At 44.3% G+C, this 25688-nt stretch overlaps 1 protein-coding gene and 1 long non-coding RNA gene across 5 annotated transcripts; one reads left to right on the forward strand and one right to left on the reverse strand.

Moving 5' to 3' along the window:
• The first annotated feature begins 2106 nt into the window (after positions 1–2106).
• Positions 2107–17204, forward strand: LOC128567217 (uncharacterized). Of its 4 annotated transcripts, none has more exons than XR_008374825.1 (5): positions 2107–2201; positions 11074–11161; positions 12884–13111; positions 15299–15484; positions 16985–17204. It is a non-coding gene; the product is annotated as an uncharacterized LOC128567217 (long non-coding RNA). The 4 variants fall into 4 exon arrangements; XR_008374824.1 differs by having other exon boundaries at positions 12915–13111; XR_008374823.1 differs by lacking the exon at positions 12884–13111.
• On the reverse strand, positions 7281–14419 carry LOC128567215 (5-hydroxytryptamine receptor 3C-like). The gene is made up of 9 exons (XM_053564239.1): positions 13700–14419; positions 12136–12302; positions 11687–11731; positions 11114–11223; positions 10682–10851; positions 9335–9495; positions 8675–8879; positions 8008–8223; positions 7281–7908 (listed from the first exon to the last, which is right to left on the reverse strand). The coding sequence occupies exons 1-9, from the start codon at positions 13764–13766 to the stop codon at positions 7679–7681; spliced, it is 1371 nt and encodes a 456-aa protein (XP_053420214.1). The 5' UTR covers positions 13767–14419; the 3' UTR covers positions 7281–7678.
• Positions 17205–25688: the final 8484 nt, after the last annotated feature.

Genomic DNA, 25688 nt, shown 5'->3' on the forward strand with positions numbered 1-25688 from the left:
CTTCATATGGAAGGAATCTTTCAGAGTTTGTCTTTTTGTGGCTGGCTTATTTCACTCAGAAAGATGGTCCTCACTGCTCATCTACGTTGTAGCATGTTGTCAGAATTTCTTTCCTTTTTAAGGCTGAATAAAATACTACATTGTATATGTGGTATATACCACATTTTGTTTATTCATTCAACTATTGTAGTCAAGAATGCTTTTAAAAGCATATTCGCTATAATTTGTCCAACAACTTGATATACTTTGCACTGGCCACGACTTTTTCAGAATTCTTAATTGACTGCATTGCTTGAAGCATAAATCCACATTCTTTTTTTAACAGTTGCACAGTGTTCTATTGTATGGGTGAAGGTAATTTATTAACCAGTATGTTATTGATGGACATTTCCCATTTTTTGTTTTGCAAGTAGTACTGCAACAAACATTTGTGTGTGCGTGGGCATGCACATGTGTATATAAGTATAAATGTATGATAAAGATTAGAAATGAAATTGCTGGGTCAAATTTAATTTCGATACACACATCCAAATTTCTAGTTCTTTCTAATGACATCTCAACATCTAGAACTCATTTAAGAAACCATTAATAAGTTCAATTACATTTAAACAGAAAACCTTTTGCGTGGCAAAAACTCTATTACCTAAATCAAAAGCAAATGGCAAACTGGGAAAAAGTATTGCATTTCCTATCCTACCCACAGAGTGATCTTCTTAATATAGGAAGCACCTCTAACAAATTAAGAAAGAAAAGACTCAATAGATGAATGAGCAAAGTTCAGTTGTAGTCGGTTCAGGAAAAGAAATAAAGATGGCCCTCAGATGTATGAAAAGTTAACCATAAACAGAGACGTGCAAATTAAAACTGCACTAATATCTCCATATCAACCTCCTAATTGCCAAAAATCCAAAAGTTAGCCACACATTCTTCTGGGAAGACTGTGGGAAAACAGGCATGTTCCCACATTGTCTGCCTTTTGTGGCAGACGACTTGGCAGTGTCTATCAACATTACACATGTATGTCCTCTTCAACCTTACATTGTACTTCTGGGAATTTTTCTTACCCGCACAATGAAGAAATGGTTCTTACAAGGTCATTCATTACAGTATTGGTTGTGTGACAAAAGAAAGAACAACTAAAGGGTCTACTATTTGGGCTTTGGTGAAATAGATGGCGGCAGAGATAAAGGTCATGTGGGTGGCCAGGAGGTCCTGGTGAGGCCAACAGGTGAGGCCTTCAGCCACAGCTAAGCTGCGGTCTGCCTGGGCTGAGGCTGTTGAAGGCGAGGAGGCTGGGCCGAGTGAAGGGAGGCTTGTGCCTGTTAAGGAGGAGCCAGGGAATCCCAGCAGGGCCATTTCTTACTGAACATGGCAGTGTTTGAGCAGCCCAGGCACCAGCTGCTGCCTCTGGATAGCCTTGCCCACATGTTCATGGCCACTTCTCGCACAATCCAACATCACAGGGAGCCTTGAGAAGCAATTCTCGCAGCAGAGAACTCAAGGAAAACAGAAAATATGTTCCCTGTCAGTCTTTCTTGACACAAAAGTATTAACTCATCCACCCATCTGTTGGATGATTAATAACAAAACAGTGGAAAGGCAGGTAGCTCTTGTCTCTCTACTGATTGACCCCCCCAGCTCATAAACCTATTGAAAGGACCTTCACAACTTTCTTCCCTCATTCTGATTGTTGGTTGAGTGGAAAACAAGGTTTTTCCACCACCAAGGTCATGTATTCACTAAAATTTTAAGCCTGTGTTCAGTTGCATGGTGGGTGAGTGCCAAGGTGTGTTTGGGCACTGGGGCATTTATTTCCAGCTTCTGGACTGAGGTAGTGCTGTAGGTCATTAGGGAAGGGTACATGAGCTGATGACCTGAGCAGACTGGTACATTTTCAACTCCCTGCTAACAGAGCGGTAAACTTTGGAGTTGGCTAATCCTCAAAAGGGAGGCCAAATACCTCTACTTCCAAAGCCTATTCCAAAAGGAGCTACTCACCTCTATTTTTGGAGGGCCCAGTGATGGGGAGGGCAGGAGGGAGTGACCATGAGGGAACTTAATATAGCCCCTCAATCTTGGAACTTTTGTTTTAGCTAGAGACCCTCTGGAGAGGCAAACAGTGATAACTGGGAGGTAAGGATTGTTCTCTTCTGAACCCTCCTCTTTGTGTTTGAAACTTGGAAAAGAGGAATGAATACCAGGTGAGCTGAAGGACTTTCGGTGGGGAGAGAGGATTCCTTATTCTTGATTCTCATAATGAAAGTCAGAGAAAACACAAGCTAGTGATCATATATTAAAAGTTGGGGGGGGGTGAGTCTTGGGAAGGTGAGGTGTCAGTTAAAAATAATTGCTATAGATTTCCAAACCAAGAAACTTCTTTTTCTTGCAACCAAGCCCTTGGATTTCTCAGAGAGATAAATATTTCCCTCTGCATTTTTCTTTTATTAATTTTCTTTTCCTTCTTTCTTTCTTTTTTTTTTTTTTTCGAGACAGAGTCTCACTATGTTGCCCTTGGTAGAGTGTCTTGGCATCTTAGCTCACACCAACCTCAAACTCTTGTGTTTAAGCAATTCTCTTGCCTCAGCCTCCCAAGCAGCTGGGACTATAGGTGCCCACCACAACACCTGGCTATTTTTGTTGTTGTTGTTGTTGTTTTAGTTGTCATTCTTGTTCAGCAGGCCCAGGCCGGGTGTAGACCCACTAGCCCTGGTGTATATGGCCAGTGCCCTAACCACTGAGCTAGGGGCACCGAGCCTTTTAATTTTCTATATTGATATTTTTTATAACTTTCTTCCCCTTAAAAACATAATACATTTTTATTACAGAAAATTCAGAAAATATGGGGGACACAATGTGCATGTGTACAGAGGAAAGACCATGTGAGGACACAGGGAGAAGGTCATCATCTGCAAACCAAGCCTGTCAACACCTTGATCTTGAAACTTAATCTCCAAAATGCCTAACTGGTGGTGGTGGTGTTCTGCATGAATAGCCACTGAGCACCAACATAACAACACCTAGGGCTGGCTTCTTGGCCATGTGAGTCGTGTACAGGACCCCAGTTGCTTGACCTCACACTTGAATTTCTGCATAATTTCGTCTTTGAACTTGCATTTTGCAAGTGAAATCTGATGGGACAATGGAGCATGCAATCGGAGGAGAAATGCACAATGTGTGTATTTCCAGCCAACCCTTGCTGTCCCATTTATGTATATATGCTATTTTGCAAAACAAAAGTTTAATTAAAAAGCAATTAAGTGGACCAAGGGATCTCTACAAAGACAAAAAAGAAGAAGAAAGAAAAAGAAAAATTAGCCAGGTATGCTGTTGTATGCCTGCAGTCCTAGTTACTTGGGAGGCTGAGGTGGTAGTATCACTCGCACCCAGGAGTCTGAGGTTGCAGGGACCTATGATCATAACACTACACTCCAGCCTGGGTGACAGAGTGAGACTCTGTCTTTAAAAAAAAAAAAAAGTAATTAAGTGAAAGAAGGAACAAAACGTTTATTCATTGTGTCAGGTTGGTATGCCTGCTGTGTGTAGCACCCAGTATGTTAAAAGTCTGGATTAACGATTCAAGATACTGGTTAAGAATTATTGAATATTGAAATAAGAAACTACGTAGAGTGGCTAAATGTTTCAGACTGGCTCAGTTAATACATGGAAGATGGGTGGTGCCTGTGGCTCAGTGGGTGGGGCGCTGGCCCCATATACCGAGGGTGGAGGGTTTGAATCCAGCCCTGGCCAAACTGCAACAACAACAACAAAAATAGCTGGGCATTGTGGCTGGTGCCTGTAGTCCCAGCTACTCTGGAAGCTGAGGTAAGAGAATCACCTAAGCCCAGGAGTTAGAGGTTGCTGTGAGCTGTGACACCATAGCACTCTACTGAGGACAATAAAGTGAGACTCTGTCTCTACAAAAAAAAAAAATATATGGAAGATGGGATCTGGTATAAGGCAGCAAAGAGTTAAAACAAAGTACTTTGTGAACTTAAGATGCGTGATACAGGGAAATCTAAACAGAGAGTATCAGGAAATGGGCAGAGGTGTATTTTTGACCTTTGTCAGAGTAGGAGCAAGGAATCAGAGAGAATCATGGCTCCCCTGGTGTCAGTAAAGATCATGATTTTGAAAGGGGTGGAGCAGGAGCTAGGGAGTAAAAAGAGACCTGGACCTGGAAAATGTTGGCTTTGCGAAACTTGGCAGAATTACCAAGTTGCCCTGAAGGGAAGAATGTTGAAGAATGACTTATTTCCTAACACCATCTGTCTTCTGTCTACTAAATTGTGCCTTTATAAGCCCATATGCTTGCTTAGTAAGAAGCCCCAAACCAGCTAGACTGGTGGCTCATGGCTGTAATCTTGTAATCTTAGTACTCTAGGAGGCTGAGATGGGTGGATTGCTTGAGGTCTGGAGTTCGAAACCAGTCTGAGCAAGAGCCAGACCCAGCCAGGAGGCTGAGGCAGGAGGATCACTTGAGGTCCGGAGTATGAGACTAATCTGAGCCAAAGCGAGCCCCCATCTTTACTAAAAATAGAAAAAGTTAGCCAGGCATGGTGGGGAGGCTGGGGCAGAAGAATTGCTTGAGCCCAGAAGTTTGAGGCTGCTGTGAGCTATGACGCCATAGCACTCAACCCAAAGCAACAGAGTGAGACTCTGTCTCAAAAAAAAAAAAAAAGAAGCTGCAAACCTTGCTGGTGTTCCTTGAGACGGTAGCCACACATGGAGTAGAACATCCCCATTGTATATTTTAAGTGCCACTTATTTTATATGGAGTTCTACATCTACGCTGTGTATATGGGATAATCAATATCAGGGGCATCAAATCTGAATTATGAAGAATGACGATATAGGTTAGTTTTCCTAAATACCAGATATGGATGGGAGATTTGCAAAAGAGCTAGTAAAAATATTAGGGAGAAATAATAGATTGAAAAAGATTGGTATAAGGAAAAGAAGAGTGACAGAGGAAGGAGAAAGGGAACGGTGGTAAAGAGCAGAGGGATGAGCTTGGTTTCCAGAGAGGAAAGAAGAGAGAGGTTAAATGTGAAATATGATACTACAGATAGTTTGAATTTCCAGAAGGCGGAAGGAATCAAAGACAGCAGTGAGACAAAAACATGTAATAAGAATGGTCAGATATATGGATTTCTAACAAAATAAATAGGGAGAAATTCTTCTTGGAGAAAGTTTTCTGAGAATTATTTAAGTAATAAGGAAATAAACAGTGAGATCTGAAGAGGTTGTGAGCATAACCCTGGATACTGCTAAGGAAAGTGAAGAGAGTGCAAAGTTAAGTAGAAATGACAGATGAAGTAAGTCTGGTTTTTACAAACAGTTCATAAGTTCCCAATGTACACGTTTAATAGAGGTTTTTATTTTTGTTGATGGATTGAGTGATTGACCAGCCAACTGCAGTAGTGACAGGGTGGGAAAGAGTAGAACAAGGAGTTGGGCGTGTAACTGATAGTGAACAGTCAATTGAGATAATTCACTGCCTTCTGTCAGCCTTGCCACAGGTTTCTAATAGAAAACAGAGGAAAAGAAAATAAAGTTACTATCACAAGAGCTATAATATACATACATATTACATAGATATAAATGAGAGAGCGAGAGAGACATCTGAAACTGGAATTCTCCCCCTTTCAAACATGAAACACCTGTAACATTCCTGCTGACATGTCTAGGCTAGCAGTAGCTTAAAATATTTTGCTCCATTGTCAGATCACATTTTGAACCACAAGGCTCATAACAACATGAACATATCTTTGGGCTATTCTTTTGCAAAAGGCATTGTCAAATGATAGTCTTGGCACAGAAAATCTGAAGTCACATATCCAGGTCCAGGGCAATGGCTCACGCCTGTAATTCTAGCACTCTGGGAGGCCGAGGTGGGTGGATTGCCTGAGCTCACAGGTTCCAGACCAGCCTGAGCAAGAGCGAGACCCTGTCTCTAAAAATAGTGGGGTGTTGTGATGGGTGCCTATAGTCCCAGCTACTGAAGAAGCAGAGGCAAGAGAATCACTTGAGCCCAAGAGTTTGAGGTTGCTGTGAGCTATGACATGACAGAACTCTACTGAGGGTGACAAAGTAAGACTCTGTCTCAAAAAATAAATAAATAAATAAAATAAAACAAAGTCACATATGCAAAGGGTGCCAAAAAATGTACATACATTTTAAGAAGGGAAAAAACTGTATTAAAATTCTAACACTTAATATACACCGAAAACATTTGTTATGTATATTGTATCTCTCTTTTTTTTTTCTTTTTGGAGACAGAGTCTCACTATGTTGCCCTTGGTAGAGTGCCGTGGCGTCACAGCTCACAGCAACCTCCAGCTCCTGGGCTTAGGCAATTCTCTTTCCTCAGCCTCCTGAGTAGCTGACTACAGGTGCCCACCACAACGCCTGGCTATTTTTCGTTGCAGTTTTGGCCAGGGCCGGGTTCCAACCCACCACACTCGGTATATGGGGCCAGCGCCCTATCCACTGGAGCCACAGGTGCTGCCCCCAGTTTCTCCTTCCTTAAAATGTTTATACACTTTTTTTGGCACCCTCTGTATATAAGATTGAAAAAAATGACAAGATGACATCTAGAGAAATACAAATGCAAAGATGGGAAAGGAAAAGGAACTTATGCAAAGGTGATCTTAGGAAATTTAAAGTTTCTCTAAGGTTTGGTAGATACTCTTCATTTTAAGTTATTCTAAAGCCAAGGATGAGTTTCAGAGCGAGAAATATGTTCCAAGTAGTGGAAAGGGGGAGGAAATATAAGAGAATTAGATAACAAAAATGCCTTTATCGGTGTATAAGTAACAATTCTAAGAACTCAGATAGTTGACACATGAAGATAAAGAAAATGAAATAGGGATAGGAAAGGATAAAGGCATTTTCAGGGAGAGCTACTGAACTGTGTATTCTCGGTTGGCTGGCAGTCGTTCATACATTCAGCAAGTCTGTATTCAGCAACTGTGAAAATAGCCGGGCATTGTGGTGGGCGCCTGTAGTCCCAGCTGCTCAGGAGGCTGAGGCAAGAGAATCGCATAAGCCCAAGAGTTAGAGTTTGCTGTGAGCCGTGTGATGCCACGGCACTCTACCCAAGGGCGGTACAGTGAGACTCTGTCTCTACAAAAAAAAAAAAAAAAAAAAAGAAATGGCTGTTGAAAGGAACATTTTGCATTTGCAAATATTTTATTGCAAATGAAATAATTTCTCGCAAATAAGTCTTAACCTTTTTATTTTTCTAAAACTCTGGAAGTGTCTAAAACACTTAAAATCAAACCAGATTACACTTCTTAAGGGTGAGGCGCCAAAGCTTCAGCGGGAGGACTCTCCACCGTCGTGTTTGTGGACTTGTAATAAATACACTGAGGAGCCAGGGCTTCCTGCAAAACTGCTTAATGGGTGCTCAGTCAAGGAGAGACTCCCCTGGCCTGGACTTCCTCTGCTAAGTGAGTGAGGAGTCAGGTGTGGCTCAGGTATACTGAGAACATGCAGGAATGTCAGGAAATTGTCATCTGAATCTGCTCTGTAGTGTAGCACAGGAGCTTTTGGAATACAGAAGGGGGCGTGACAGTCACTGAGATAAGTGGCTGAGATTAGGAAAGCAGTCTGGGTCTGGTTGGCTCTAAGACCAGGAGAAACTCCACACTGTGGTTTGCAGAGACAGGATGCCAGTTTAGGTGTTCCAGAGGCCAACGACCGTGAGGATGGAGGAGGCCATGAAGAGCAGGTAGAGGCGGAAGAGCAGGGTGTCCATCATGTGGCTGAACTGCACCCACAGCTCCACCCGGCGTTGCTTCTGGGCCTCCTGCTCCTGCTGGGCCCCTGTCCCTCCTGAGGCCCCAGTCAGCGCTGCCTCTCTGGGGCCTGGCGCCTTCCCCACCAACTCTACTGGCTCCTTCAGGCCTGTGGAAAGAACAGAGACTCAGCCAGGGCTGGGAATGTCACCTTCCGGGGAGGGAGGCAGGGGCAGAGAAGTAGGGTGTAGGGGCTGCCTTCCCTCACCAGGCAGCTGGGTGGGGGTGAGGCCCAGCCCCTGATCCCCCCTGTGGGGCGCAGTGGGGCAGCATTTCCGTGGGCAGGTGCAGAGCAGCAGCAGAGAGTGGAGCCACCGGGGCATGGGTGGGGGCTGGGTGGTGGCCAGGTGCAGCAGGTAGGTGATGAGGACGGTCTCCAGCAGGCTGAGCACCATCAGCGACAGGCACAGGGCAAAGTAGACACCTGGGGGGCAAGGCAAATCATAAATAAACCAGGCAGATGTATCACTGAGCTCTTTTTTTGGGGGGGAGACAGAGTCTCACTATTTCACCCTCAGTAGAGTGCAATGGTGTCACAGCTCCCAGCAATCTCAAATTCTTGAGCTTAAGCAACCCTCTTGCCTCAGCCTCCCAAGTAGCTGGGACTATAGGTGCCTGCCACAACGCCTGGGTATTTTTTTGTTGTAGTTGTCATTGTTGTTTAGCAGGCCCTGGCTGGGCTCGAACTCGCCAGCCCTGGTATGTATGGCCAGCGCCCTAACCACTGAGCTATGGGCACCAAGCCTCTCTGAGCTCCTTATGTCTCTTTCCCAAAGCCAGTTCTCCTGTAGAGCCCCTTCCCTCCTTAATTAGAGCAGCAGGTGGTCCCTGCCCTCTGCTGCCTTTGAGTCTCTGGAGAGTGGGAGGGGGCATACTGATGAGGGGGGTGCCACTAGAAGGGAGTAAGTCGTTCATCATGAGCAGGAAGACGTTGTAGCCCAGCAGAAGGGTGATCTTGAACGGGGCACGGTTCTCGCTCTCTGCCGGCAGGTAGAAGCTGAGGGCATCGATGGCAACCAGAAAGCCACTGGGCACCAGGAGGTTTATGATATAGAGGCTGGGCCTGCGCCTGATGGCCACCTGGAGAGAGAGTGGAGAAGGTGGCAAATAAACTGATGCCACATAGATATTTGACTATCTGATCCTCATTAATGTGTTGTTAGGTTGGCTGTGGGACAATCGTATTAGGTAACATGTGCACATTTAATTGCACTCATCCATCTAAGGGCCTCTGACTTGTCTTTAATTATTTATTTTCATCCTGCCCAAGACACAATGATTGCAGAATTTTAGGGGCAAATAGGGCTGTTGGGCCATCTGCTAGCTGGTGCTTCATTCCCAGCAGCAGGACTGGCAACAGCCCAGCAGGGGAGTGACTGCCAGCAGGGGAGGCCCTGCGGATCCTGCTTCAGGGCAGTCAGGTAGAGGAACAGATGCTTAACTCTCTCCAGCTTTTTTAACACCCAAAGAGCCTTAGAGTAAGAGGAAAACAGAGCAACTGGGATCAGAAATCAGACAGAGCCCCAGGGACTCACAAAGAACGTGATCTGGTCATACAGGTTGCCTCCCACAGACATCTTTGGGGTAGCTTTGTTGATGCCCAAGAGCTCCCACTCTCCCTGGGTGCGGATGACATTACGAGACGTGTCTGTTATCTCCCCCACTTCCTTGTCTGTGCCCAGTAGCATGCTGTCCACTGTAAGACAGGCCAGCCAGCTCAGTCAGGAAGTGTTCCCAAACCTCCTGCCCACAAAACTTGATTCCTCCCCCATTGAGCTTAGTTTATTTGTTGTTGTTGTTTTTTTTTTTTTTGCGACAGAGTCTTACTTTGTCACCCTTGGTAGAATGCTGTGGCATCTTAGCTCACAGCAACTTCAAACTCCTGGGCTTAAGCGATTCTCTTGCCTCAGCCTCCCAAGTAGCTGGGACTACAGGGGCCCACCACAATGTCCGGCTATTTCTAAAGATGAGGTCTTGCTCAGGCTGGTCTTGAACTCGTGAGCTCAGGCAATCCACCCACCTCGGCCTCCCAAGTGTCAGGATTACGAGCGTGAGCCACCATGCCTGGTCCCCATTGAGCTTCTTCAACAAATGTTTCTCTGTCCTTTTAGAGAAGAACATTCTGCTTTCTTCAGAAGTGGGTTATAAGACTAGCAATTCACATGAATGTGGACTACAGCACTGATTGTTGTCGAAGACAAGAGTGAGTCAAGGTTGTTATGGGAATACTGAACATGACTCAAATGAGAGTCAAGAAATTTTGAAATCCTTCCTATTTTCCTTCTCAATCCCCCAGTTGTATGATGCTGTTTCTGTGGAATCAAGCTTGAATTAGCTCAATATTTTTATAATTACATGCATGCCCATTATGATGTTTAATTTATCCAAATCTGCCACATGACACCTGGTGGCATTTAGTTACATTCATTTACTGGCTTCAGTGTCAGCTATTAAAGTTAAAATATTTGAGCTAAAAATTATAGGTGTGCAGCAGCTCAGAGTCAGATGGACCCCATTTGGTACAATGGCCGTCTAAGATGTAAAGCAGGAGTTCTTTTTTTTCTTTTCTTTTCTTTTTTTTTTTTTATTGGTGGGGATTCATTGAGGGTACAATAAGCCAGGTTACAATGATTGCATTTGTTAGGTAAAGTCCCTCAAAGCAGGAGTCCTTAACCTCATCTGCACGTTAGCATCACCTGGGGTTCACCTTGGAACAATGAAGCTGGAATCTCCGGGGTGATGCACAGTTATTGGTATTTTTTTAAAAGCTTTAATGGGCAGCCAGAGTTAGAAACACTGATCTAATACCTTCCCTAAGCATACCTACACCATTTAGCTATCTCTCCTGAATCTCAAAAGCTGTCAAAATGTGTCACACTTACCTGAGTAGAGGAAAGAACTGAAGGTGAAGGTACAGTTCTGTTGGTCAAAAGGGAAGTAGAAGATGTCCAGGTTACAGATGCTGGTCACCCTCATTGGCTTATCATACCTTATTCGACCTTCACTGTTGACATAGGCAGTGAGACCTGAAGGTGTCTGATCCACATCCATGCTGTTCGAGGGGGTGGGAGAGGTAGACCCTAATCAGCTTGGTCTCCCTTCTCAGGCCTTCCCCTGCTGTGTTCTCCTTTCGGGCTCTTTCTCTAATGTCTGTCTATCTTGTCTCTTCCTCTCCCCATAGCATTTTGTGGAAGTAAGTTCATTGAGATTGTTCCCCTGTCTGAATCTTTTGACAGCCCCATGCCCTGCATTAACCCTAAGCTGTTCTTTGCAGATGGGGCTTCCCACTGGCTTTCCCTAGCTCAGATACGCACGATTCCACAATGAAGATGTCTGGGAGCCACAGTTTTTCAGCTGATACTGTGAGTTTATTGAGGCCAACACACTCTTCTGGGTTCCAGCTGATAAAAGGATTGTCCCATATCTGCAGCCAGGGCAATGAGGGATGGATGAGAGAGACAGTGAGCTTGCCCCATCCGCCTTTCCTGCCCTTTCCACTCTTCTTTAAACTCTGATCCTCCCACTTGCACTTGTGACCCTAAGGACCACAACCTATCTCCCCTTTAATCAACAAGGTTCATCAGCAAAGTACCTCTTAAAAACCTTTTTTCCAGGAATATCCATAATATAGCCTGAAACCTCTTGAAGCCAGGAGAATACCAATTATACGCCTGCAACTACTTGGCTATTTGGGGAGGGGTTACCATTTCTATCTTCCAAAGCTGACTAGGGAAGTTTTTGTCCCCAGGGCCAGTCTAATTCTAGATGGAGTTATTTGTCCCAGAAAGATTTATACCTTGCAAAGAAGAGATTTGGAGTAGAAACCTTTAAGTCCCTCCTAACTCGTCAAATTAAAAATTAGCAACGGAAGTGGCTACCTGCCTTACCAAATTCATCCACAGGAATGACGTCAGCAGCTGGAGTTGTGCGTCCTGATAAGGAAATTCCCATCCAGGATTATTAGTGTGAGAAGATTTGTCCCACACCCACCTCATATTCTCCCCAGCATTTACTAATTTCTTGGTCTAGATAAAATTCTAGCTGCTGGACTGTCATTTCCTTGTGTGTTTTCCCCATGTCTAGGGACACATCTGATTTTAAGTGATGTTAAAAGCATTCCAGAGGGAACAGGACTCAGGACGTATGTGACCTACAAAAAGTTCACTGCAGTTTCTTTTTCATGTCTCTCTCCTTCATAGGAAAACCATCTAATTTGTACAAACTCCAGTTAGAGTACTTATTCTTTACTGTTAGACTAGTGAAATTTTGGGTTGACAGGGTAGAGGATACTTGTTCCCTGTATCCTCTGGGGGAAGAATGCAGGACCAGATCTCACCACTTCCAGGATAGCAGACAGGGTGAAGGAGATGTTGACGTGAGTGGGCACACTGTAGTTGATGACTGGACGGAAGGCCTTTCTGTCAAACACTGCTTGGAAGGCAGCGGGGTCCACCCCACGCTGGTTAAAGCCTGAGCAATTGATGGTGAAAGTATCGCCTCTTCCTGTAGAGAGCAGAGACCCTATGAGAGAGGGTCTCCATTTCTAGGACTGGACCCCCTGTGCAGAGAGATAAAATAGAGGGCATACTGGGAGGAGCAGGTGATCCCTCCTTCCTGGGCCAAGGTTCCCCAAGGCCAAGTTTGGGAAGGATGACTTGGACTGGTAGGCAAATGGTGGAAGTTGATGTGGTGAGCAGGGCTGGCACTCCATTCTCATTCCCTTTGTTTCGTTCTTATGCAAAATCTGCCCAAATCTATATGCAAACTTGGCCTTAGTGCAATGGCAACCACTTTAGGGAGTCCTTTGATGTACCCATCACAATCTTCTTGGTTCCACCTACAAGGAGCACTGCTTAGCACTGCCCTAAAACCTGTAGTCTGGTCACAATCTGCTCTCATGTACTATGTATTTCTCTTCTTAACTCTTAGGAAACTTCCACCTGCTTAAGGGAAGAACTGATTTTTCAAGAGGGTTAGAGAAGTAAACAGGGGCACATATAGGTAGATTAGGGAAACACAGAGTAGGTATTCTAAATGGGTGCTTACCTTGGTGCTATGCATTAATTTTATTCTTCTTGATTTAGTGACCTCAGACATCCTGTTGGTTATTTCCAGCATGAGGACCATTAGGTGACACACCAAACATACAGCATGTGCCCAGTCACAAAGTGAGGCCTGTGACTGTCCCTTGGCCATGGCCAGGGAGCCATCTGGGTGGTACCTGAGATAGAATCTTTGCCACACTACCATGTTCGTTTGGACTTTTTCTTGCCTCCTGCTTTATATCTCCATCTCTTTTTGGTATATTTAAGGTATGTACCCAGATTGGAAACAAATATCTACTCTTTTCTGCTTCACATTGGTCCTCACCCTCCCTCATAGATATCACCCCAGGGAAAAAAGAGACAGGGCAAGGGAAAGGGGTGTGGCAGGAGGGACATCAGAAGTCAATGGAAAGACGGAATTCGGAGGTGGGGAACTGGCACCGTTAGGTAGATCTCTGCACGGGCAGGAATAGAGAAAGGCTGTGTGTACTCATTGGTGAAATGTCTTTCTATCTGTCACCAAATGGAAATCAAGAGACATTCTAGAAGAAGCATTTAACAGAGTAATTCTGAATGCCCTCCATGTGCTAGAGCAGCGGTTCTCAACCTGTGGGTCGTGACCAATGAAAATACATCCTGCATATCAGATATTTACAGTACAATTCATAACAGTAGCAAAATTACAGTTATGAAGTAGTAACAAAAATAATTTTATGGTTGGAGGTCACCACAACATAAGGAACTGTATTAAAGGGTCCTGGCATTAGGAAGGTTGTGAACCACTGTAGCTAGAGGGAAGTCCTGGGTGTCCCTCAGAACTACATTCTGGTCTCCCCTGTTCTTACCCCATCTTACCTGGAAGCAGAAGGCTGACAGTGAGGCAGAGGAAGACTCCCCCCCTTGGAGACCACCCCCCTTCCATTCTCCTTTCTGAATTCTTCACTAGGGACTCACCAGGAGCCCCCAAACACTTGAGCTTAAAGCAGCCTGGACCACACCTCGGTTCAGTTTTGAATACTGCTCCTGTCAGTGACCACTCCCTAATGAGGCTGTGGCCAGAGAGGTCACAACGGAGTGTCCTGCTTTGCCCCTGCCCACGTATGCCTTCCGGGCTCCAGGCAGGCAGGAAGTCGGCCAAGATGAGGGCAGAAGCACCTACCTGGCAACTGAGTGCTGAGATCAATAACAAAAAAACCTGCCTTAATGATAGAGCGTGGGCTGGGGCAATAGGGGATTGTGTTCTTCAAAGCCAGGGAATCTGCAGATGTGGAAAGGTGGCAGTATTTAGTGATTTGGCTATGAATGTTAAAGTATCTTTCAGCTTTTTTTGACATTGGGGATTATTCCAAATACCAAATTGTCAAGCTAGGTTCACACCCTTATTGTCTAGTGTCTGTGTTTTCCCAGTAGCCCCTAACTAGACTTCCTCTTTCCAGTCTCTCTGCCTTTCTGATTCATTCTCCCCAAACCAATGTTCCCCATACATTTTTTTAATGCCGTGCACTGATAATAATAGAAGTCATAAAATTAAGATAGCAACACTTTGTGTTGTCCTTAGTGCTATACATTATCATAAATTAGTAATCTTGGCTAACATCAATATTCACAGGTGTCAACATTATGTCTTATGTCACCATTATGTCTTATGTCACATGTCACAGCCCTATTAAAAAGCTATCCAATCAAATGAGTGAACTGGAGCAAATTTTTATCAAGTATCTTAGTTACATTTCCAGAAATACTTGGAAATTTTTTCTTTGGTTCAACGGTGAAGGATCAGAAACAAAAGAAACTTTGTTCAGAAGGGAAGGTCATGGCAGCCCTCGACAGAAAGTGCTGAGAAAGGCAGCAATGACTTAGCAGCCCAAGTAGGAAAGTACAGGAGAGAGGTGCAGTAGGGCCCACTTGAGCCGCTATGTCGGCAGTCTGTCAGCCCTGCCAGCTCTGCAAGTGATGTCTTCCCTCCTTTGGAAACATGGCCGGTCTGAAAGAGACAAAGAAGGAAGGAGGAGAGAAAAAGAGGAAGAAAGGTAGCTGGAAGTACTGGGGTGAAAGGGGCAGGAAAGGGAGGAAGGACGGGCTCAAGGTTTAGGGCTCTCTTTTGTGACTTGAAAGGGTTCAGCTGGGAGGCAAGTTGGCCTCTGGCAGCATAGGTACTGGCTAGCTCAAGGAGGAAGCTGTAGGCATGCAGCTGGGGCAACTGGGTGGGCTACAGGTGTTCTCCCAAGCTAGAAAGCCAGGCGGTTCTATAGGTAGTGTACCTTTAAAGCAAGGGAGGTGTGATCAGGGACAGAGGTGGAAGGCCACACATGTGCAGGGCCCAAAAAGTGGCTGAAAGCGGAGATGGCAACAATCTTAGGACCTTTGGTTTTGGACTAGACTACAAGGCAGGGATTTGGGGGCTAGAACCTCTGGAAAATTGAGTGATCATTCAATGTGATTCTCTGTTTAAAGGAAGAAGAGTGGGGACTGAGCGGCAGAAATTGAGCACAAAATCTGTGCTTTAGATTGGACCCATCATGCCATGGAGACCAAAGCACTGCTGTGTCTGTATTTATGTGGATATTCCCTTGGGGTTCTGGACTCCTAGATTGGCCGAGAGCAAAGGACTTTCAAGAGACAAATGCTGGAGTTCCACAGGTAGGCAGACCTTGGATCTTCCAGGGTTGCAGTAGGCTTCCAGACCCTGGATCCATGAAAGGAGGGTTAACTTCAAGCCCTGCAGAAAGGCAGCTGAAGACATTGGAAGTTTACCTTGGTAAACTTGGTAAACTTTTCCTTGGTAAACTTTAATCAAGGTTGGCTAAAAAACTGGAGTGGATCTGGGTCTACCAATTGGACTCAAAGGAGATTTGACTGCCAGGACACAGAGGCAATGGAAACAGGAGAAATAAGTCAGCAAAGCAAGGACTCACAGCTGCCTGAGGAGTCAGTTTCAATGCTGGAGTCTGAAAATCTCAGGTGTTATTGCAGCTGCTGGTGGTGACAGCTAAGGCACTTTACTGTATGTGATAAGAGTTTCACCTACTTCATTTTATTTAATCCTCCCAACACTTCTACAATACATATATTGGGTATGAGTATGTAGAAAAAGGAAATGCAGCCAACTAAAACAGAAAGCCATTTGATCTTGCATTACCTTTTTATATTTTAGAAGATAGGAAATTTGAGGAAAATATACATTTTTCTTTTCTACATTTTTTCACTAACCAAAAGAACACTCACAATCAGTCATCTTAACAAAAACCCACCTAAAATGATGAATTAGAGACCATTTTCAAATAATGCAATAAAAGTGACAGTACTTAAGCTAGGTTGCAAGTCTTAGGTGCATATGGCCTATACTAAACCACAAGAATCTCATAGTTTTTCAAAGGAAATAATTAATAGAGTGAAAAGGCAACCTGTAGAATGGGAGAATGTTTTGGTAAGCCATATATCTGATAAGGGGTTAATATCCAAAATATGCAAGGAATTCCTACAACTCAATAGCAAAAAGAAAAGAAAAAGAATGAAAACTACAATTACCTCATGAAAAAACAAAAAGATCATTTAACCAGGCACTACCATGTCTGTAGTCTCAGGTACTCCAGGGCTAATGTAAGAGGATTGCTTGAGCCCAGAAGTTTGAAATTACAGTGAGCTATGATCATGCCGCTGCACTCCACCCTGGGCAACAGAGCAAGACTCTGTCTCTAAAAAAAAAAAAAAAAAGGAAGTAGATAAAAGAAAAGAAAACAAAGAGAAGAAAAGAAAAAAGTTAAGTGTTGGTGAGGATGTGGAGAAATTGGAACCCTGTACACTGTTGGCGGGAATGTAAAACACGGCAGCCTTTACACCATATAGGAAAACAGTATGGTGTTTCCTAAAAAAATTAAAATAGATCCAGCAATGCCATTTCTAAGTATATACCCGAAAGAATTAAAATCAGGATCTTGAAGAGATGTATGTATGAACTCCCATGTTTATTGCATCATTTTATTTTTAGAGACAGAGTCTTGCTATGTTGTCTAGGCTGGACTTGAACTCCTGGGCTCAAGCAATCCTCCCACCTGTCTCCAAAGTAGCTGGGACTATAGACATGTACCATTGTACCTGGGTGTTACTGATTTAAAAAAATTTTTTTTTTTTTTTTTTTAGAAATGGATTCTTGCTATGTTGCCCAGGATGGTCTCCAACTTCTGGCTTCAAGTGATTCTCCTGCCTCAGACTTCTAAGTAGCTAGGATTATAGGCATGAGCCACCAAGCCTGGCTCATTGCAGCATTTTTCATAATAGCCAAGAGATGGAAACAACCTAATTGTCTATCAAAGGATGAATGGATTAAAAAATGTAGTATATACATACATTCAACCTTACAGGGCGGTGCCTGTGGCTCAAGGAGTAGGGCACCGGTCCCATATGCTGGAGGTGGTGGGTTCAAACCCAGCCCCGGCCAAAAAACCAAAAAAAAAAAAGGAAGAAAAAAAAAAAGAAAACCATTCAACCTTACAAAAGAAGAAATCCTGCCATCTAGGACAATATGGATGACCCTGGAGGACACTATCCTAAGTGAAGTAAGCTGGTCACAGAAGGACAAGCACTACATGATTCCATTTATATTGGATATCTAAAGTAGTCAAACAGAAACAGGGGAATGGTGATAGTCAGTTGCTTTGGGGAGGGGGAATCAAGGAGTTGCTTTTCAACTGGAATCAAGATGCAGTTATGGAAGATGAGTGGTTCTGGAGATCTGTTCTTCAACATTGTACCTATAGTTAGTATGTATTGTGTGCTTAAAATTTTGTTAAGAGGGCAGAGCTCATGTTAAGTGTTCTTACCATAATAACATTCCGTTGGAAAAATAAGAGTGATGCAGTTTTTTTGTCGTGAACACCAGCTTTCTATCTTCAGAATCCTTAGGGAGTGCAGGGTACTCACAGAACACCCTTTACTTTCCATATCGGCCAGCACTTTATCCCAGACAATAATTCAGCATTTGGAATGCTTGTCTAGGAGGCAGACTAAGACTAGCTTTCATTTGGAGTTCATCCCAGGACAGAATCCTCTGTTACAATGGAACTTGGACGGTCTCTCCGGGGAGTGCCCGCCTCATCCTACTCCCCTAGGCTTTCAGAATACAGGGGTCAGCCATGCTTAGGCAGAGCTTCAGTAGCTGACACCTCATTTTCTAAGGCCATTATGAATACTTGTCTCCTACATTCTCTGGAATAGCCTGGGGAGGCTCTAAGACTCCCATTTTAACTCCTGGCCCACATCTCTCCTAAGGCAAGCTGTGGTTCTTCATGGTGGTTCAGAAGCTCTTAGCTGATTCAGAGGTCATTGTAGATGGGTCAGGGATTTCTTCCACATTGTTTCTGGGCATCTTTAGAGCCTACATCTGGGGTTTACGTAGCCCCAGGATTCTTGGGCAGTCAGCCAAGACAACATGTAGAAACGAAGGCTCAAATTTAGGCTTTAACTGCCTTCTTTGGCAATTCCAGGGCCAGTTCAGATTCTGTGACTCTGGAGTTATCCACAGCAGAGTTTCTCAACCTAAGCATGTTTGACATTTTGGGCTGGATAATTTTGGTGGGGTGGGTGGTGGTGTCCTGTGCATTGTAGGATGTTTAGCAGCACCTTTGGCCCACCTGACATCAATAGCACACCCATCCTCCACTTGTAACCATTCACAATGTCTCCATATATCGTCAAATTTCCCCATGGGTGTAACAGTTGAGAACACCAGGCAACTTGGGATCTTAGGAATGTAACACTTTTAAAAATCTCAAATGAGACTGGGCTTGGTGGCTCACATCTATAATCTAGAACTTTGGGAGGGCAAGGCAGGTGGATCTCTTGAGCTCAGGAGTTCGAGACCAGCCTGAGCAAGAGTGAGACTCCATCTCTACTAAATATAGAAAAATTAGCCAGGTGTTATGGCAATGCCTATAGTCCCAGACATTCAGCAGGCTGAGGGAGGAGGATTGCCTGAGTCCAAGAGTTTGAGGTTGCAGTGAACTATGATGATGCCACTGTACTCTATCTGGGGTGACAGAGTGAAACTCTGTCTCAAAAATAAATAAATAAGATCAGGCTCAGTGGCTCACGACCATAATCCTAACACTCTGAGAGGCCAAGGCAGGAGGATATCTTGAGCTCAGGAGCTGGAGACCATCCTGAGCAAGAGTGATACCCCATCTCTACTAAAAATAGAAAAAATAAGCCAGGTATCGTGGTAGGTGCCTGTAGTCCCAGTCCCAGTCTACTTGGCAGACTGAGGCAGGAGATTGCTTGAGCCCAGGAATCTGAGGTTGCTGTGAACGAGGCTGACTTCATGGCATTGTAGCCTGAGGTAAGAGTGAGACTCTGTCTCCAAAACAAAAAGAAAGCAAAACAAAACAAAAAATAATAAAATAAAGTAAAACCCCAAATCATAATAGGGTGATGATCACATCCTTTCCTCTCACTGCCTGTGCTGACTGGCAAGACAATTTCTGGCCTTTCTCCATGGAACTCCCAGTATGTACTGGGAACAGCTGTACATGTACTGTGAGCTACAGAGGCACAGGCTCAGTGCCCAGCCTGCCAGTAGATTCTGTGTGAGTGCTTGAGATCTTGCTCTCCTCTGGAATGAGGGCGAGTGCTACCTGCTGTAGGTTTCACAAGCCCCTTGGAGGCACCAGATGATGAGTACTGTCCTGGCCCAAGGCCCATTACTGGTTCTGGCTGAGAGTTGCCCAGGTTGGCTGAACACCCAGAACCAGGGAGTTCCTGAAAGGCCAGAGTCTGGACACAGGAGCACTTGAGCCTTCAGGGGCTAAGGAGAGGCAGAGGTGGTTTGAGTCGGTGCCAAGGACGCTGCTGCACTGGGTTTCCAAGACCTTCAGGTTGAGGGGCAACCTTGGATCTGTTGGAGAACATCATCGAGTTAGATATGGGCATTTCTAGAAACCTTTGCTTTTCCTCAGGATTCCCTAAACGTTGGTTGTAGCTCTGCAACAGATATCCCTGAGGTACCTGGGAAAGCATTTTCCTCTGTTTAGGGCTGCCTGTCCTCTAGATGCTCCTCATTTGGATGAGGGCCTCATGCAGCACAGCCACCTGCCCAGGAGGGTAGAACACCAAGGTGAAGAATCACTCTGGCAACTGTGCGGGCCCATCAAAATGCCCCAGCTTTGCACCTGACCACCTCCTAGCTTGGCATTTCCTAGATAGTCCTTCCCAGTGAAACCTGTGATTTATCTGAAATACAAATCTGACCATGGCTTTCTTATGCTAGAAATCTTTCAATGGCTCCCATCATCTATAGCAGTTACAGATGGATGGGCCAAAGAATATGCATTTCTGAGCAAATTCCAGGCCATGCTGCTCCTGCTATTGGTCCTGGGCCCACACTTTGAGAACCACGGCCCTACATAATGATCTCCTTTGCATGATATAAACTATGACTGTATTCCCACCTGTCTTTCCATCACTTTTTGCTGCAGACTTTATGTGGTGAAAGAGTTATTCTTTTCTTTATTGTGTCCCAAACTTACTTCATATGCCCTACCCTCGCCCTTCTCACCCGAAGTCAGAATCTTGACCCCATATCAGAGTGGCAGGCAGTAGTGCTCAGGACTTTACACTGTGCCTGTAGTGATTCTAATACAGGTGGGCATGGACCACACACAGAGGAAACACTATGTACTAAAGAGAACCCCCAACCACACAACAGGTGATTTACTCCTCTTTCTTTCTCCCAAACTAAAATGCACCTTCCACCATTGTTCTCCTGTCCTATTAATAGATTATTAAAGGTTCAGCTTGACCCAAGCATCCAGTCTCCAGTGAAGCCTCCTCCCACTTGAGCACATGCGCACCTGAACTCTACCGTGACCCCTAAATTGGAAACATCTCTTTTCACATTCATCTTCCCTACTGCTCTGTAACGTCTTGGAAAGCAGGATTCTTCTTTGGATCCTCAGTGTGTGGCATCTGATAGGGTTAGTCCACAAATGCTGTCAGTTCACTATAGATAGGGAGAGGGGACACAGGTACCTTGGGAGGACATGAGAGAGGTGGCTGGGAGCCTCATGGGAGTCATGGGGCCACGTCAGAGAAGTCAACCGCTATTCCCATGGTGTGGCTGAGGTGTGGACCTCTGTCCTAGGTGCAGTCTGGTGGAGATTGGGGTTGGTAAAAGTAACAGGTGAGATCCAGAGGGCTGAAGCTAGGGCCCAGTCTTTTCTTTTTCTTTTCAAATTAATTTAATTTTGCATTTGTTAGGTAACATCCAGGTTGTAGTTGGGTCCTTCACCCAGGAGTTGTGCCATATACCCCTACTTGTATCTATTAGGTAAGAGCTTACCAAGCCCCCCCACCCCCAAACCCCCGCCTGAATTTAATCATGTTTGTCTCTCATGTGGGCTTGTAGCTGCTCATCTACTAGTTTCAAATTAGTACTGAGTGCATAGGGTGCTTGGTTTTCCATTCTTGAGATACATTACTAAGGAGAACATTCTTTAACTCCATCCAGGTAAATTCAAAAGATGTAAAGTCTCCATCTTTTTTTTTTTTTAACAGCTGAATAGTATTCCATGGTGTGTGTGTGTGTGTGTGTGTGTGTGTGTGTGTGTGTGTGTCACAATTTATTAATCCATTCATGGGTTGTTGGGCACTTGGGTTGATTCCACATCTTGGAGATTGTGAATTGAGCTATACAAACATTCAAGAGTAAATGTCCTTGTGATAAAATGATTTTTTTCTTCTGGGTAGATATCTAGTAATGGGATTGTGGGAACAAATGGAAGGTCTATTTTTAGCTCTCTGAGGAGACTCCATACTTCTTTCCAAAAAGGCTGTACTAGATTGCAATGTCACCAATAGTGTATAAGTGTTCTCTGCACACTCATGTCAGCATCTGCATGGGTGATTTTTTGAGATATTTTTTGAGATAGAGTCTCACTATGTCAACCCTCGGTAGAGTGCCGTGGTGTCATGGCTCACAGCAACCTCAAACTATTTGGCTTAAGCGATTCTCTTGCCTCAGCATCCCAAGTAGCTGGGACTACAGGCACCTGCCACAATGCCCGGCTATTTTTTTTGTTGTAGTTGTCACTGTTGTTTGGTGGGCCCAGGCTGGGTTTGAACCCACCAGCTCTAGTGTATGTGACTGGTGTCCTAGCCGCTGAGCTACCGGCGCCACGCCAGCTCTGAGACTTTTTGATGCAGGCTATTATCACGGGCATTAGGTGATACCTCAAGGTTGTTTCGATTTGCATTTCTCTGATTTTTTCATTTTTGTTAACTATTTGTCCGAATAGAGATGAATAGAACCTGGGAGAAGGTTCATTTCATGTCTCTTAGGACTCAGTCTTTTATTTCTCATTGTCTTTCTCACCGTCCTGTGAAGACCAGGCTCATAATGGTAATCCCCCCCCACCCAGCTGCCACTGTGCCATGTGGCCTACTCTGTGTTAGGCACTTTACTTATAGTATTCACATCCTCATGACTGTTTGGGGAACTCAGTATTATTACAGTACTCCCATCTTGCAGATTAGAAAACTGAGATGCAGAGGTCAAAAAATCTTGCCCAGTGTTCATTCAGGTGGAAATTGGTAGAATCCGGATTCAAATCCAGGTCAAACTGATTCTATTGCTCTTTCTCTGATTTTTTTTTTTTTTTTTTAAAGACAATCTCACTCTGTTGCCCAAGCTAGAGTGCCTGGCATCAGCCCAGCTCAAACTCCTGGGTTCAAGTGATCCTCTGGACTCAGCCTTTTAAGTAGCGGGGACTACACGTTCCCCCTACAATGCCCGGCTAATTTTTCTATTTTCAGTAGAGATGGGGTCTCACTCTTGCTCAGGCTGGTCTCAAACTTCTGAGTTCAAGCCATCCTCCCTCCTTGGCCTCCCAGAGTGCCAGGATTACAAGTGTGAGCCACTAGGCCTGGCCTCCTTCTTTGATCTTTTCATTACTCCATAGCTAGGGAGTCTTGTGGACTGGGTCACAAGACCCCTAGGTTTCCACCAGTGAAATCCCTGGGAGTAGACAATGTTTGGATCCAAAGGTAAACAGTGAGAGAAGAACAGGTACAGTTTTGCAAGTGACAGAAACCAACACCCGTCTCCTAGCTGATTCTAAGAGGATCATGCTGTATGGCTCCCTGGCAGCCAATTCCACTGGGACTCCTATCTCAGCTATATCAGATTTGGGATATAGCTGGCACCTGGCAAAGAAAGAATTAGATGGTGGAAGGAGGAAGTGAGGGCCACCAATTTGAAGACCAGATGGATAGCAATCACACACAGAGGCCGTTGGCCAGAGCTACGGAGCCAGGAGGCAGAATGGGTCACCAACTGAGGTCAGGAGATGACAGGCACCTAAGAGCCCAGTGGACAAGCCTTTCCCAGGCTCCTCTGCTAGGGCTTTGTTGAATTATGACAACCCCACACTTGTCACTTCACTTCATTTTTCTCATCTAAAAAATGAGGGGGTTGAAGTAGAAAGCCTGTAATTCTTTGTCTATTGCCTCCCACCTAGAAGTCTATTTTGTACTTCAGATCTCAGCCTGTGTGAATAATGGATGCTCCATAGTGTTTCACATTTGGTTTTTTAGTTTCTATAAACTTATAACTATTTTTTCAAAAGCATTATTTCAAACACAACTTAATTTGTGTTCCTAGCTCCACCTCACAAATGAAGCAATTTAAACTTGTGCAGTTAAGCCACTTGTACAAGGCCACCCAGCTAACAAGTAATGGCATAAGATTAAAACCTAGGGCTGCCAGATTCCAAAGCTCTATACTGTAGCAATTTTTCCCTACTGTATAGAACAACCAGTGCCAATGGATGCAAATAATAAGACTTATCAAAGGAAGAACCAGAAATTTGAGAGACGAAAAAAGACAGGTTTCACATCCTAGAGTGGACCTGAAGGAAGTGGAGAGGCAGAGACAAGAATGACATGAAATAATCTCATGTCAGATTAATATGGAAGCAGAAGAAAACAGAGAAAATATGGGAAAATGCTGTTTATGATGGTTTAGAGAGCAAGAAAGTGAACAAAAATGCAAGAACCTCAGGGTAGCACTACAGAAAAATGGACCAGGTCAGGAGCTGCCAGGCAGAAATAGGCCCTCAAATGCAAAGAGGCACAGAGAGGGCCAGCACCTGTCAGCAGGTTTGCCTAAAGCAGTGGTTCTCAACCTCCCTAATGCCGTGGCACTTTAATACAGTTCCTGTGGGTCACGAACCACAGGTTGAGAACTGCTGGCCTAAAGAGTTCACAAATTACCTTGCAGAGCCTTGCACGGCTTTGCCAGATAACAAGAGGAAAGTCTTTAGCACAGAGTGTGCTTATTGTATGATTCCATTATAGATGAAACAGTAAAGCAGCTACTGCACCTGCTAATTTGTGAGAGAGCTCTAGCTTCAAAGGTTCTGTATCATTAACAGTGACACATCAAGATAACGCTGAGATTTTACTTTTGGAGAAAGTAAAATCACTATAATTACATTATGCGTTCTCTTAAAAGAGGTATAGAATCTTAATCCACATGTCAAAAAAGATGAGCTGCAGACTTTCTATTCAAATAAAGCTACATATTGGGGGGAAATGTGCAGAAAAAAAGCAGAGAAACTGTACATGGAGATGGAGGGAGACAAAATGATGCAAATTGATCTGAAGTCATTTTGGAGCCCCTCAAAAGCTGGGTGAATGAGCTACTCAGCAAAAGTCAACTGTCTCAGGAGACGGTACAGAAATGCAAGATCCAAAAGCGTTTGACAGTAGATTCTATACAGCAAAAAACTAAATCCAGAGGGAACACAGAGAGATGGATTGCTCAGATTAGATGTGGGAAATATGCTCTCCAGAAAGGAATGGAGTATTGCAAGTAGTGAACTTAGGTGCTGTTCCTTAGAATGAGAGTGGGGAGGTAGTGGGTGAGGGGTGAGCCCGGGGCTAGAAGAGATTAGGGTAGGGAATAAAAGAAAGTTCATCTTTGGGACCTGATCAAGGCCTTACTCTTTCTGTTTAATTCTCTTTCAAATGTCAGCTGATAAAGACTTGAAGTAGTATTGACATCTTGGCATGGGATTCAAATTGGAAAACCAACTTGAGTCTCCGCCTCAGTTTGGAAGAAAGCGTTGCAGAGAGGTGAGGAGTCGGGCCTCTACAGTCAGCCTGTGTGTGTTTGAATGCAGCTCCTCCACTTAACTAGCTGCCGTCCTGGAGAGACCTCTCACCGGCAGTCATGTCACCTCTCTGTGCTTCATTTTGTCCACATATAAATTGAGGATGATGATACAAAACCACAGTTCTAATTTCTGAAGAGCTTGGGAAACCGAATGATTTTTTACCAATTATTTGGTGGCAAAACGTGACTCAAACTGACACAGGCTATCCATACTTTTATTTTTATTACCTGTAGTGAACATAGATTTCACTAGAGAAATACTGTTGGATTGTAGCGTGCTGTTTAGACCTCACTTTCCAAATTCTGAAATACATTTGGCTCTAAGAGTTTTGGATCTATAGTCCTTACTTCATAGGGCTAATACATGGATGAGAATTAAATGTGTCAATTCATATGGAGCACTCAGAAGAGTGCCTGTCACCTATTTGCAACTGAACAAATGTTGCTTAGAACTGCAACAAAAAAATATGCAACACAAAAATAGCCGGGGCGTTGTGGCTGGCAGGCGCCTGTAGTCCCAGCTGCTTGGGAGGCTGAGGCAAGAGAATTGCTTAAGCCCAGGAGTTGGAGGTTGCTGTGAGCTATGTGATGCCACGGCACTCTACCCAGGGCCATAAAGTGAAACTCTGTCTCTACGGGAAAAAAAAAAAACAAATGTTGCTTATTATTATTACTATT

This window comes from Nycticebus coucang, chromosome 16, assembly GCF_027406575.1.
Source record: "Nycticebus coucang isolate mNycCou1 chromosome 16, mNycCou1.pri, whole genome shotgun sequence".
Classification (NCBI taxonomy): domain Eukaryota; kingdom Metazoa; phylum Chordata; class Mammalia; order Primates; family Lorisidae; genus Nycticebus; species Nycticebus coucang.